The sequence below is a fragment of the Sorex araneus genome, chromosome 6 (genome assembly GCF_027595985.1).
Source record: "Sorex araneus isolate mSorAra2 chromosome 6, mSorAra2.pri, whole genome shotgun sequence".
In the NCBI taxonomy this organism is placed as follows: domain Eukaryota; kingdom Metazoa; phylum Chordata; class Mammalia; order Eulipotyphla; family Soricidae; genus Sorex; species Sorex araneus.
The window spans coordinates 89595275-89610898 of record NC_073307.1 but is presented as its reverse complement, the minus strand read 5'-3'; the positions used below and the strand labels follow the sequence as shown (position 1 = coordinate 89610898).

At 41.4% G+C, this 15624-nt stretch overlaps 1 protein-coding gene across 1 annotated transcript in view; it reads left to right on the top strand.

Moving 5' to 3' along the window:
• Positions 1–15624, top strand: part of LOC129405897 (basic proline-rich protein-like) — a gene marked incomplete at its 3' end in the record, with an annotated part of 105119 nt that overhangs the window by 54226 nt on the left and 35269 nt on the right. Inside the window, exon 6 of the mRNA XM_055143606.1 lies at positions 13133–13180. Coding sequence (XP_054999581.1) covers positions 13133–13180 — 48 coding nt within the window. The remainder of the gene's footprint in view (positions 1–13132; positions 13181–15624) is intronic.

Here is a 15624-nt window from a genome sequence, read left to right as displayed (position 1 = left end):
TGACCCTGGGGCCACCCTGCACCCGAGCACGCTGACCTCCGGGCTGCCCCAGAGGAAAACAGACTCAGACCTGTGCTCGCTGGGGGGTCGTGTTTCTTCTGTGTGCCCTTGTCCTTGGCTTCCCCCCTATTTTTGCAGTCTCATGTGTCCCCGGGTCCCCCAGCGGGCACAGACCCGCACCACAACCTGCCCCTAAAGCTTTTCCAGCATTACGGGGAGGACGCCCCGGACTGCAGCACTCCGCAGGTGTCGCCCCGCGCCCCTCAAGCCCTGCCCGTCGGCAGGGACTTCGCAGCGGCCACCAGTCATGGCCACTGGAGGGACGCATTGGTGTCCGATACTCGGTCCCGTCCAGTCAGCCTAGACACATGACTGTGGCCTGTGGGAGCCCTGGAAGGGACCTGGTGCCAGCTGCTACCTCCAGAACGGTGAGCTGAGGGTCTCCACTGGGCACAGACCCACATCCCACAGCCCCCAGAGTGGGTCGGGCAGTGGGGGACAGCCCAGTGGCCACGGCATCCCCTCTCCACCAGTGCTCGAGATATGCTTCGAGTAACTGTGGGAAATAAAGGTGTGACTCAAAAGAAGTTCCTCTTTTCTTTTCCTTCCCATATCTTCGATTTGGTTTACAAGTTCCGATTTTTATTACATTTTTTCCCCTCCTGAGTTTAAGGGCTCTGACTTTTGCTGTGTTGGTCTTGGGGATCAAACCTCCGACTGAGGGTTTTAGTTCTCATTTGGTTCCTCTGAGCCTGTGTGATCGGTGGGATCACGGTGGTCCTGCAGAGCTGCTCTGAGTTGATCTCAGAGTGATGAGAAGGCTGGTGTGAAGAGAGCAGAGCGTCTCTCGTCAGTATGCCGACAAGGAGCAAGCGCGGTTTAATGAGATTGAAAAATGCACCCAAGTCCTTGGACACCCCATCACAGGCTGCCGAAGGTAAGAAACGTTTTCTGTAAAGTTCTTAATGAAATAAAGGATGGGAAGGAAGAGCGTCAATGTAGCATAGGTGATATCAGGTGCTAATTTTTTAGATTGGATGCAATTAGGAAATATATAACATGATTCTTTGATTTTGGGGTCTCCCTAACAATGCACAGGGATCCTGGGAATCCTTCCTAGTGGTACTTTGTCAAGTGTCTGAACAGTCCAGTGCTAGGTCTTGAGACCATGTTGTTACTGGGCGTTGTGTGTCAGATCCTCTCTGTTCAGGACCATATTCTGCAATATTTAGAGAATGACGCAGGGTCTAGCGTATCTCCTTGTGCTTTTTCTCCCATCCCAAGGAGAGAATAATTCCTTTTGTTTTCCTTTTTGAGTCACACCGGGCAATGCACAGGGGTTGCTCTGCACTCAGTAATTACTCCTTGCTCTGCATTCAGTAATTACCCCTGGCTGTGCAGAGGGGACTGCATGGGATGCTGGTAATCAAACCCGGGTTGGCTGTGTGCAAGGCAAATGCCCTATCCGCTGTGCTATTGCTCCAGTTCCGAGAATAATTCTTTTTTTTTTTTTTTTTTGCTTTTCAGGTCACACCAGGTGATTCACAGGGGTCACTCCTGGCTCTGCACTCAGGAATTACCCCTGGCGGTGCTTAGGGGACCATATGGGATACTGGGAATCGAACCTGGTGGGGGGGGGTGCGTGCATGGCAAACGCCCTGCCTGCTGTGCTATTGCTCCAGCCCCATGAGAATAATTCTTAAGTGTGAGTTATTAACCAAATAGGTCTGACCTTAGTTTAATGACATGATAAAGGTTAACTCTAAAGACTTAGCTGCTATGGCATTATTTAAGGGTGGAAAAACATTGGGGGATAAAATTGAGATAATTATTTGCCTGTAAACTGAAATACCTTTCAATACAAAAAAGAGTGCTGAAAAACTGCAGTAGAAGGATCTTTCTGGCACTGGAATGGCAATAGAACTTTGGTGGTAGGTATGACCAGACTTACAAAACATACAATTGTGAAGATAACCCCCTGACAAAAAACCCATTACAAAATTCCATAGTTTTGTAAATTAATGAAAAATAAATATACCTACCATGTGTTAAAAAAGTAGGTTATTAAATAATATGTAGTGGGGACCGGAATGATAGTACAGCGGGGAGGGCGTTTGCCTGTTTGCCTTACACTCTGCCGACCCAGGTCATCTCCGGCATCCTGTAGGGTCCCCCATGCACCACCAGGAGTAATTCCTGAGAAAGAGTCAGGAGTAACCCCTGAGCATCGCTGAGTGACTCAAAAAACTAAAATACACACACGCACATATATAGTGATTCAATCATATTGTAACATGTCGCTGCATTAAAATTATCCAGTTTTAATAAGAAATATTTACATTGTATTTAGATCACATGTTTAAATCATTGCAGTTAAATATATTATGACTAAGTGACATAGAAATATTTAATATTAAAATATGTGAAAAGCAAAATTTTAAAATTAGAAATCCTTAATGGTAGGAACTTAGCTTTTACGTGTTTTCCTAAGTTTCTACAATGAATAGTATTATTTCCTTTTCTTTTAAGTGTCATTTTGTTCACATTAATCATAAAAAAAGGAGAAGAGGAAAGACGGCCTAACTGTATTATTGATGAGCCAAATTTAATTTCTCTTGCAGCTCCCAAAGACAAGACTAGGCTTCCAAAACTTAACACTGGTGTTGGAAAACTACTTCTTGCTGCATTGCTGATTCTTATGCTGCTGAAAATCTCAATTTTAATTACTTTTATCAGTAAGTAGCTAGTTGAATCTAGATGGGATATCACCCTTTCTGAAAGGGATAGCATCCTTTAGACACTGGTAATTTAAAAATGGATTTAACCAGAAAGCTGAAGGAGAAATCTTCTCTAGGTGAAATATAACTAAGAGGCATCCATTGGAAACTTGGTTCTTTATTTCAATTTAGCTATTCTTCCATGAAATAATGCAACAGTTCTATTTGAAGAAAGTAAAGAGTATTTGTATATGCACACATTAGTGTTATTAAGTGAGGACAAATGTCTATTCCTTAATAGTGTTGCCCAGGCCTTTGTAAGTGCAGATACATAGTTTGGGATGACCAAACAGAAAAGGAAATGGGAAAAAATATTTCAGGCAATATTTCCTATTGAAATTTTACCTTATTTCTTTCTGCCCTATCCTACATAGATGTGGTAAAAGTCAGTTGCAAAGAGGTAGATCTCCATATCCTGCTATCTGCAATGTACATACTCTTGGCTTTAATTAAAACTTTTGAGGGCCATTCCCAGAATTGTTCAGGACTTATTCCTCACTCTGTTCTCAGGGATCACTCCTGGTGGGGCTCAGGGAGCCATCTATCTACTCTACTATCTCTTCGGCCCTTAGCTTTAAGTATTTATGATATTTTACCTGTCCATGTTTGGATGTATATTTCACTCATTTAATTGGTCATTCAATATCCACTGATTGCTACCCACTTTTATTTTTCAGCACTGGGGACAATCCAAAAATTGAAAAAGAACCACAGGGAAATTTCCCAAGAATATCTAGAGTTTCAGTGAATAGCAGAAAATTATCAAATCATTGTTTTCAATACGAAATAAGTGTGTGGTTGAGAAACACAGAGACGAATAGATTTCCTGAAGGAAGGTTTTTCTAGAGCCCTGTGTATTAAAATAGCAGAGAGGTAAGATAGCGTAGGAAAATCTGGACAACTTAATTGTAAATAACTGGAACATAGAATGTTTAGTGAACTGTGAGAAATAAAGTTGTACATGCAAAGACCAAACGGCCCTCAGCATGAGGAGTGCTGTGTACTATACTAATAGTCTGGAATATTTGTTTGATTGTTTTGGGGTCTTACTGCATGGTGCTCATGGCTGTTGACTCAGAGCTTGGGGTTGCCCCATGAGAAGCTGAGGAGGGAGCCAAAGGCACCCGTATGGGAAGCATGCAGTCAACACTTTGACCTGTATCTCCAGCCTCAAGTTGGAGGGGGGAAGAGATAAATGATTTTTAAAAAATAATTATCTTCTATAATTTATAAAGCAGTCTACACTTTGTGGTTAAAATATCAAACATCTGTTTTTGTGATTTGGCAGTTTTAACCAACCAGCTTGGAGGTTCTTTTGATTTGACTGAAAGTCTTTTCACCTAAGCAGTCAGTTAGCAGTTGGGGACAAGTTTGTGTTTGAAGAAGAGCATGTCAGTTGGTAATTTGGTCACATTTATTTCATAATTCCCCACTAGCATGAGTTTATCACACAAGATGACTTTTAGGTTTCTGATAGTGGAAGTCAGAGAAATTTCTTGAAACCACAGTGCAGAATTGATAAGAATTGCTCTATGTATTCTGACGGCTAAGGAAGTTTTAAAATCATCTCAGTTTTCTTGTCCTCTCCCACCTCCCCGATGTTGGGTGCGCGTTCCCCCGGAGATCTCTCCGGCCCGCGGAGAGACAACAGTGGAAAGCGCTCCTAATTGGGTGGGTTCTGTGAGCGGTTCCGACCTGAAATAAAACTAGTGAGGATAATAAATAGGGGGCCCAAGACGACACATGCCGATCAAGGGCAACTTTATTAACTGCCACGCTGGTTTTATACTTTTCTTAGCAGGGGGTTGGTACATAAGTTGTCAATCATCAGGGAAGTGTCTTCTCAGACCAAATAAGGAAAAGTTCGGGGTGTATTAGGTGGGCTTACAACATTCTCCAAGAGTAGATTGAGAAATAGTGGGGAGAGGAAGGCAAGGGTTTATCTGGCAGGAGCATCTGGCAGGAGCATCTGGCAGGAGGAAGGCACAAGGTAGAGGAAGGTATTCTACTTTAGGGCTTTATGGCGTCTCTTAGTTAACTGCCCTGGGCTACTTTTACCTCTTGAGTTTGGCTATTTCCTTTGTCACAAGGGCACCTTTGCCTCAGGTCAAGCAAAGCTGGTAATGGAATTTTCTGGTTTGTCCAGGGTAAAGGTTTCGGGGTCCTCTTTTGTTCAGGGTCCTGAGCAGTCCTCAACAGTTGGGGTGTGAGGGGCTGCACCCAGGTCCTCATACATGCCACACTAACACTCTACATTGATAACAGAATACCTCAGACACACTAAGGGAAGTCTTAGAGTCATCTCAAGTTGAAGTGATGTAGTGTTAAACTCCACTTGTTGAGGAGTAATATTGAACATGAGTGTGGCTACAGAAAAGGTGGAAACTTTTGGACATTATTTTTTTTTTCCTTTTTTGGGTCACACCTGGCTATACACTGGTGTCACTCTTGACTCTGCACTCAGGAAATACCCATAGCGGTGCTCAGGGGACCATATGGGATGCTGGGAATCGAACCCAGCTGGCTGCCTGCAAGGCAAATGCCCTACCCACTGTGCTATCGCTCCAGCTCCTGGACATTCTTAAATTTATCAGTTATTGAGATTGAGAGTTATGGTGGAATTTAAAAACTGGAGGAGATATGGTGATCAAATTCAACATATAGAAATACGCATTGATGGTTTTATTTGAACATGACAGAGACAAAGTTGAAAACAGAATATAGAATACCAATACATTATTCATTTGGAAAACAGTTAGGACTTGCCCTAAAGTTTATGGTAGTAAAGAGGAGGATAATGGAAGATAGTCATGATACCATCCCTTGGATGATGGTACTACATCATATTATTTGAATAATAATGAAAAGGTAGAATTAAAGAGGTAGAGACTTGATGAATACTGAGGTCTAAAGATAAGGTATTTAAAGAACTCAGGAGTGGCTCAGGTATTTTCAACTGATGAACTCAAAATAGAGACATTCACAGAGGTGTATGCTATAGGAAGGGTAGCAGGTTTATGTGTAAAGATGGTTAAGTTTGGGTACATTGAGTTTCAGAACCTCAAGAGGATATGTCTAGTGGGAGACATTGTTTGGATTTTGAAAAAGTGGATTTTTGAATTATTATTACATGTTGCAGATGTAACAGTTGTTACTCATGCTATCATTTGGGGAAAGGGTATCCAATGAGAGGGAGGATAAGAAATGTTACAATAGAAGGAAGGATGGATAAAGAGGAAATTAAAAGTAATTAAAGAAACATAAGCAATAAATGTGAAGAATATTACATTTTTGAAACATGCAAGAGGACTATTGGGATTAAGAAGCATCAGAAAGGGGGTGGATGGTGGGGGTGATAAAAGGGAACCTGGGGACACTGGTGCTGGGAAATGTACATTGGTGGAGGGATGGGTGTTGGAACACCATACGACTGAAATATAGTGATGAACAGCTTTGTAAGGATGTATCTCACAGTGATTACATAAAAAAATTAAAACAAAAACAAGTATCATAAAGAAAGGTGAGGCAGAATCAGGAAATAATGGGGTCCCATGAATAAAGCAAAAAGAACTGTGTTCAAGAATTGCAAGAGGTCAGGAATTGCAGGAGGTCAAAAATTGCAAAAAAAGTACCTTTAAAAAAATTTAATCAACATGAGAGACAGTTACAAAGCTTTCATGTTTGAGTTTCAGTCATACAATAATCGGACACTCATCCCTCCACTAGTGCAAATTTTCCACCAAAAATGTCCCCAGTATACCACCACCATCCCAACCCTCCCTCTGTCTCTATGGCATAAAATTTCCCCCATTCTCTCTCTCTGTCTCTCTCTCTACTTTTGGCCATTATGGTTTGCAATACAGATATGGGAGGCTATCATGTTTGGTCTTTTATCTACTTTCAGCACACATCTCCCTTCGTGATTGATCCCTCCCACCATCATTGAACTTGGTGGTCCCAAGAAGAGAACCTTTATTTTTGAAATTTTTATTTATTTATTTTTGCTTTTTGGGTCACTCCCGGCGATGCTCAGGGGTTACTCCTGGCTCTGCACTCAGGAATTACCCCTGGTGTTGCTCAGGGGACTGTATGGGATGCTGTGAATTGCATCCAGCTCAGCCGCGTTCAAGGCAGATGCCCTACCCGCTGTGCTATTGCTCCATCCCCCAAAAAGGAACCTTTAGTAGTGTCCCAAGCCTGTGGTTGGAGCCTTACAAGAGTGAAGTGTGAAGTGGAAGGTAGCATTTTTGGTCAGGAGGTAGAGGGAGGTGATGAAGAAAAAGACAAATCTCACCGTTTAAGGGGGAGGTAATCTATCTCTAAATTGTGAGGGATTGTGTGTGCTGGTGTGCAGAGGCGTGACAGCTGGGATAGATGGAAGGGAAAAGGATAAAGAAACAAACACTCTTCCCTCCATATTAGATTTAAAAAAATGCTACAGGTAACCTAAATCTCAGATCTGATAGTTTTCTTCCCCAAAGACATGATTTTACATCCTTTGTCTATTTCTCACCTCTTCTCCCTTCTCCAAGGCTTAGTATTTGCATGTCTTCACCCGCTTATTGTTGAACGTGAGGATGGATAATTACCCTTAGGTCCACTATACAAGAATTGTCATAGCATCCTTTATCCCACTTGAAAAGTGTCTGCAGTTTCAACATCTGTAGGATTAGAATGGGTTGACTGCTTGGCATTGAGATATTTTTTTCACAGTTAGCATATTTCTAATTTTTTTTAAAAAATAAATTGTGTTAGTGGGTTTCATTTAAGAAAGTAACAGTAAAGTAAAAAGCCTTAGCAGTATGAGGAAAATGAATAATATTATTTTTTTCTAGATTTCTTTCAAAACCGTTTTAAACGTGTTCAAGAAGAAAGGTTTACACAAGAAGTGACTCACACTTTGTTGGAATGTAAGAAAGAAAACTTGACCATGGAAGGTAAGAGCTAATAGACCATAATGAGTTGCTGAATATAAGGGTAAAGATCAAAAATCAATGGTTCCGGTAAGGTTCATGGGTCAAGCATACTTAAGTGCTGTTTCAAAATAGTTTTAAGTGTACATATGTATATCAGGATTAAATTATTTTGTGAGCATATCTTTGATTATTCTGTGAAAATGTGGTTGCATAGTTTTTGATTTCTTTTCTATTTTGCCACACCTGCTCAGGACTTAACCCTGGTTAAGAAACTTAACCCTGGTTCTTCATTGAGGGATCACTGCTGGTGGCTCTGAGTATGTTATGGGGTGTCAGGGGTGACACCAAGGTCAGCCGTATGGAAGGCAAGTGCCCTGCCCACTATACTAACATTGCATTGATTTATTCAGTCTTCAAATCTTATGTTCACTCTTATTTCCCTCCCATATCTGTTAAAACTGAGTTCCTCAAGAGAGTTCTAATACAGTTGTGTTTTAAGAAAGCACAAATCTTTCATGTGTATAAATGGTTTCCTAGAGAATACACAGCATAGTTATTAGATAGAGTTGATGCTCTGATACTGTTTTGTTTCAGCTTCCTCCTCTTTTTGTTTTTTCTTTTTGGGTCACACCCGGTGATGCACAGGGGTTACTCCTGGATTTGCACTTAGGAATTACTCCTGATGGTGCTCAGGGGACCATACGGGATGCTGGGAATCGAACCTGGGTTGGCCACATGCAAGGCAAATGCCCTCCCCCCTGTGCTAGTGCTCTAACCCCTCATCAACTTTTGAAGGTACCAGAATGGCAACGCAATGACATTTTGGGTTGCAATGTCACAAAGAACTGAGCACCCTAAACAATAGATATTTCCTTTATTCTATACCCATAGGCAGGATCGAGGTCCGGTACCAACAAGGATTTATTTCTGTTGAGGAAGATGTCTCAGGCTCACAGATAGCTGCTTTCTTCTTTTTTTTTTCTTTTTGGGTCACACCCGGCGATGCACAGTGGTCACTCCTGGCTCTGCACTCAATAATTACCCCTGGCGCTGCTCAGGGGACCTTATGGGATGCTGGGAATCAAACCCGGGTTGGCCGCGTGCAAGGCAAGCGCCCTACCCGCTGTGCTATCACTCTAGCCCCCGATAGCTGTTTTCTTGCTGTGACCTCAAATGACTTCTCATCTTTACATAGGGAGGGAAAGAAGAGAACGAAAGAGGGCGAGAGAGAAAGGAGGAGAGAGAAGGAAATGAGGAAGAAGAAGGAGAGATGGAGAAAAGGGAGAAAGGGTGGGAGAGAGAGGGAGAGACATTTCCGGTCTATCTTCCTCTTTTTTGAAAGGTCAAAAGTTCTACTGGGTTAAAAGGTCCTACTCGTACGATTCAACTTAACCAAACTTGTTTTCTAAAAGGCTTTTCTTCTAGATCTAATCTCACTGAGGTTCACAGTTCCAGCATATGAGTTTTAGGGAAACACAATTTAAGCCATGGCCATATTTGAGAATCTAGTGGTTCTTGTTATAAAGAGAAATTCTCCATTGAAAACAGAACATTTTGCATTTTCTTCTGAGATACTGAGTCTGTTTTTTTTAAGGTCCCTCTCACATACATTTTGTGGTTCTCAGGGCAACTCTTGGCACTACACTTTGAAATCACTCCAGGTGAGGCCCAGGGACCATTTGTGGAACTGGATATTGAATTTGATTCTGCCATGTACAGGCAAGAACCCTGCCCACTGGACTCTTTCTCAAGCTCCAAAGTTGGGCATATTGAAAAATATTTTGGTTCTAGCTATCTTTCCTGACTGCACATAGGCAAGGAAATGGGGAAATGCCTGTTATTGCCTGGCGCAGGTGGGTTTGACCTACATGAGGCATGATGGGGACGGATCCTGTTTATTATTCGGTGAGCATGGACATCGTGATTCCACAAGATGTCTTTTGCTCTTTAATTTTTAACAGCACACATACTTAAAATCCCTTGTCTTTGGCCAACGGGTTATGGCACTAGTCTTGTATGTGTTTAACCATGATTTTATTTCTGGTACCAAATATGATTCCCTAAGTACCATCAAAGCTCACTCCTGAGCATAGGGCCAGGAGTAGCCCCTGAGTACTGCTGGGTGTGATCCCAAAACAACAAAAACATCACTTGTCCCATATTGTACTAATATGGCAAAGTATCAACACAGGGAAATCCTGGAGCTGCTGCCCAAAGAATTGGAAGCCATTTGGTTCAAATTGCTACTTTTTTACTTCTGAGATAAAAACCTGGAGTGACTGTGAGAAGCACTGTGCGGGGATGCAGGCGCATCTGCTGGTGGTCGACAGCAAGGAGGAGCAGGTACTTTCCGGTCAATGTGGGAGTCACGGTCCTGCCAGCTTTGTCCCCCTCCTCGTTGGGAGAAAGTTCTCATGGTCAGGGGTGTTGCTGCCGAGGCACAAGGCTTTGGATAAAATAGTTGGGATTGAACATCTAAGTCTTTACATTCTACATCTTTTTGGATTCCATTTAAATCCTCCCCTTGTGATCCCCAATAATACTGTGGGAAATTATGTGGAGGGTATTGTGTGGAGGCTTTAGTGGAAAGATGGGCATATTTGAACTTGAACTATCAGTTAAGTATATGAACCTAGATACATTTTATAAAGTTTACTGTTTCAACGGGGCTATTTCTGGCCCTGTTCCTGGAGATGGGTCCTAGCAGAGAGGTTAATCTACTGGCTACTGGCAGCCGATCTGCTATTGGTGCGTCAGCCCTAAGCTTGACCTCCAGCATTTTGTAGCCAGTTGAGAACTACTGGTGGAGTGGAGGTCTGGCTCTTATGGTCTCCAAGCACTAATAAAATGACAACAACTGCCACAACAAGAAGCAGAAAGAATAAATATACAACACATGATCAATTGTGAGAAGCCACTAGTGAAATAGGAATGGAATAACAATGTGAATTTACTAATTTAAGAGTTATCAAAGTAAAAGAATTTGCGTGAAAAATTTCTTCTCCAGTGCTTTCTCCAGACTCCCATCTCCTACTGATGATGTGGGGGTGAGTGTCCTTGTGAGCACGGACAGAAATCTCTGCTCTATGTTTTGGACACTGCAGTTCTCTAATCGACTCTGTTCCGAATTCCTAAATTAAAATCCTAATCGCCAAAGGGATAAAGAAAATTGTGTCAGTGGGGGATGGTTAGGTATGAGACAGGAGCCTTCATGAATGGCCTTCATTAATGTTCTTAGAAAGGGGACCCCTCATACTTCTTTCCCTTCTCTCCATATAAGCTCATTATGAGAGCGATTTTGAAGAGTAAAGGGGGTCTTTTCCTGTTCATACTGTTCTTCTGATCTGGGACATCACTGTGCTATTTTAGTCACATATAAGCTGCTCTATCTGTGGGTGTTTGTAGAGTCCTGAACACCTAAGATAAACACCATCTTCCCAGAGATGCCTTTGATCCTGTATTGTTCAGTCACAGAAGACCTAGACCTCTGGGCCGGACCCTGGGTACCTTTACATGGACCCTTTCATTTTGGTCTTCTCTTTTCCCTGTGGCTATGAAGAACTGAAATCTAAGTGAAGGCCTTAAGCTCTAACTCACTTCTATTTTTTTCTAGGACTTTATTAACAAGAATGTAATTAAGAATCACGCTTATTATTTGGGGCTGTTAGATTTTAAGAATGGTCACTGGGAATGGGTTAATGAGACCCCATACAATCACAGTGCCACGTGAGTATTGAATTTGGTAAGGGGATCCTGAGTTCTGCAGACTGTAGGGACTTTAGGGTGCTCCAAATAGCAGCTTTAAAATAATGTAGCTCAACCATAAATTCTGGACATTCGTTTGCATGTTTGAATTTGCTTTCTGCTACTAATCCCCTAAAGAAGTCTATAGACTGTCATTTTCTCTTTCTCTGTAGAAACGAGGGCACTGAATTTAAAGAGTTTAGATAAATCAGGAAAAGTTTTCTGTAGTGGCAGTGATTTTCTTCCAACCCAAATTTATTTGATATGAAAGTCTGTGCTTGTGAAACTTGCATATTCAAGATAATAAAATTCATGTCAAGAAAAATCACAGCCATTCTTAAAATGTAAGCCCTGCCATAAAGCAAAGAGCTAAATGCTGATAGTCCTAACATATCTTATATTATGTAGGTGTAAAACCATCTTAGCCCATAGAGATGGTATAGCAGGTAGCGTCTTTGCCTTGCAACACACTTCCCCTTCTCCTCGTATCTATCCATAGCAGGCCTTATGGTCCTCCAAGCACTTCTAGGAGTAATTCCTGAGTGAAGAGCCAGGAGTAACCATTGAGCAATGCCGGGTGTGATCCAAAATGGAAAACAAAAGACAAAAACAAAAAACCCAACTCCTAGAGCCTTTAGTAGAATTTAGTTAAGTTAATATCTTAGAGACTCAGGAATGATGTGAAATGTACAGGGAGAGACCCAGTTCAATGTTTTTTAGTTTGAGAACAGAATAAGATCTAATGATATTAGATAACAGTAGTAGAATCAGAGATATTTATTCTAAGAAATGTAATTTTATTCATTTTTAAAAATTGTTGTTTTCCCCTTAAACTTTATATAAACACCATGGTATACAAAGTTGTTCATGATGATTTGTTTTACAGGCACTCAATATTCCAACACTAATCCCACCACCTTACACCTTCCCTCCACCGATTTCTCCGACTTTTCCAACCACCCCTTCAGCCTCATATCAGACTCTCAAAATTTATTATATATTATTTGTTTTCAATATTTTGCTAACAGAATGATTATAAAATATTTCCTTAGAAGAGAGCTAGTAATGATTGTTGTATTTCACCTGGAGACATAATTTCTTAAATGAGAATACTAAGATGTTGATACAGGTTAATATTTTTTTAAATATTATGTTGGGCCAGGTTAATATTTTGTTAATCAAGATTTGTTACCTTCTACATTACATCCATGTAATCTGGCATGCTCCTCTTGGTTTATAGTGTTATAAAGTTTGAGGTGTTGTACACTGGCACATGCTTCCGAATCCACAATTTCTGATGGGGTGATACAGATGGAGTTAAACTTTTAAGTGGGTGGCATCTATGGGGTATGTGTGTCTGACTTCCAGGGCCTCAGAACTACAATGGAATAGGGGGAGGTAGCCCATAGCAAATTTGTAAAAACCTGGAAAATCCACATAGCAGAGCTGCTGCTGCTGCTGCTGATGCATATAATCTTCTTTTCCTTCTCCTCCTTCTCCTTCTCCTTATCTTTTTCCTCCTCCTACTTCTCCTTCTCCTTTTCCTCCTTCTCTTTTTCCTCCTCCTCCTTCTCCTTCTTTTCCTCCTCTTTCTCCTCCTTCTCCTTTTCCTTCTCTTCCTCCTCCTTCTCCTTCCTGTTTCTCTTCTTCTCCTTCTTCTTATTTTTCTCCTTCTCCTTCTTCTTCTTCCTATTTCTCTTCCTCCTCCTCCTCCTCCTCCTCCTCCTCCTCCTCCTCCTCCTCCTTCTTCTTCTTCTTCTTCTTCTCCTTCTTCTTCTTCTTCTCCTTCTTCTTCTTCTTCTCCTTCTCCTTCTTCTTCTTCTTCTTCTTCTTCTTCTTCTTCTTCTTCTTCTTCTTCTTCTTCTTCTTCTTCTTCTTCTTCTTCTTCTTCTTCTTCTTCTTCTTCTTCTTCTCCTTCTCCTTCTCCTTCTCCTTCTTCTTCTCCTTCTTCTTCTTCTCCTTCTTCTTCTTCTTCTTCTTCTTCTTCTTCTTCTTCTTCTTCTTCTTCTTCTTCTTCTTCTTCTTCTTCTTCTTCTTCTTCTTCTTCTTCTTCTTCTTCTTCTTCTTCTTCTTCTTCTTCTTCTTCTTCTTTTTCTTCTTCTTCCCCTTCTTCATAAAAAAGCCCATGCTATCTATATGGCCAGGTTAACAAATTTTTGATCACTAAAGGGAGCCCATGAATCGGGGCACAAGCATGGACAGAAAGAGCAAGTCTTCAGGGAGGGTGTCTGACACAATGGGTTGGGGCAGCTTTGGGGATGGCAGCACCATCATTAGGGGAAATGTCAGAAACAGATGGTTGGGTCATGTGTGAGGAGAGGGGAAGCAATGATTTGTGTGTTTCTGACCTGAGCTCCATAACGCTCTTTGGAAGCCCCTGCCTCGTAGTCTCTCTTCAAAGACAGTTTGAGAAACATACTTACCCTGTTCTCCTTTTCCAGGTTCTGGCACCGAGGTGAACCCAATTTTGGTTATGAACATTGTGCTGTGTTAAGTTTTCGTCTCCAATGGGGCTGGAATGATATATCTTGCAATAAGTCTCAGCATTCGATTTGTGAGATGTTGAAGATCTACTTATGAATGGAACATTCTACACGATCCTGTGGTAGAGTTGTCCTTGTCCCTTACAGAGAGAGCTCATTTGCTTTTGTGCATCTCTTATAAGGATCAACAAAGAAGCTTTCAGCAGTCTACCACTTATGATGAATCAGTGTACTTATTTCTTCATTCATTCATTCAAAAAAACCAACAATTATTGAGCATTTTGCAGTGAAGACACCATATCAGAGAACCTTCTCATTGACAATTAGAGGGAACCCGAGTGTCCTAATTTTTGTCAAGTTGCTCAGGGTTTAGCTGTGATTACATTATGTGTCTCCCTGTCTCCAATGCTCTCCTAATGGTTTGATCAACTGTTTTGTTTTTCTGAGTTAGATAGGTCATTCTGAACTGAAATCGCATTATGAAACATTTGAAAAGTAATACACATTAATGGAAGTCAAGCTTTAGCTTTGATGCAGTACATTCTACGTTATTCATTTTTGTTTGCTGAACAGATTAATGTTTCTCATGTATTTTGATATTATTTTAGCTATGCTACTTTTAAATATCGGTTCTGGGGACCCTCTGCGCCTAAAGACTTTGATTCCAGAGACCTAATACTTTTGGGCATCCAGCGCAGCTTCTAATAACAATGCACTGGGACTGCAAAATGGGCTATTCAATTTCTGGTAGAATTTTCCCTGGACTTTATATAGAAATCCAAAACCGCGCGACTTAACATCTATAATTGTCAGCTATGTGAAACTGTTCCTTTTGAACAGGTCTGACTTGGGGGGGGAAACTCTAAATAATGACAGTAAGTTTTTGTTGAAATATTGAAGGTTATTAATGTAGCAGCCACCTCTCGGGACTGTGAACTAAGCAAAAGCCCCACGCCGGCCGTTGCGGCGTGGCATACACCATACTATGAGGCGCGGGATGGGGGATGAGGCTGAAAAAAAAAAGGGAAAAGGAAAAAGAAAAAAAAAAGAAGAAGAGTTATGTACTTGTAGCAGTGGGGCTGCATATCTCTTCATTCCCAGCAATGGAAAACTAATTATCAAATGCTTCCTTGGTAGTAGATCTGTCTTTCCTGGGTGGAAACTCCAACAACTATAGTGAATTGTGTGTTGAAATATAGAATGTAATCAAGGTAAAGAGAAAATGAAGTGAAATTCATTAGTTATACAGTAGGGGGTAGGGGATGGGGGCGGGGGGTATACTGGGGTTTTTGGTGGTGGAATATGGGCACTGGTGAAGGGATGGGTGTTTGAATATTATATAACTGAGACATAAACCTGAGAACTTTGTAACTTTCCACATGGTGATTTAATAAAAAGTTAAAAAAATATATCGGTTCTGAAGACTGAGATAAAATGAGTCTTCTGTAGGGTAAAATAGGGTCTTCTGGGATTGGTTGGGCTCACCATGAGGACAGCAGAACAGGCAGAAAATCCAAGGAAGACTTTAAAAACCTGAGCCCTTTTTTTCTTAGCCTCAATCACCAAAAGCAGAGCTTTTTTTTTGGCGGGGGTGGGGGTGGTGGGGGTGGTGGTGGCAATAAAGTTCTTTATTAGTGCCTTTCTTTTTCCTTCTCCCTCCGTATTTTATGAAAGCAGTGCGATGTACAAAGTTAGTCATAGTTG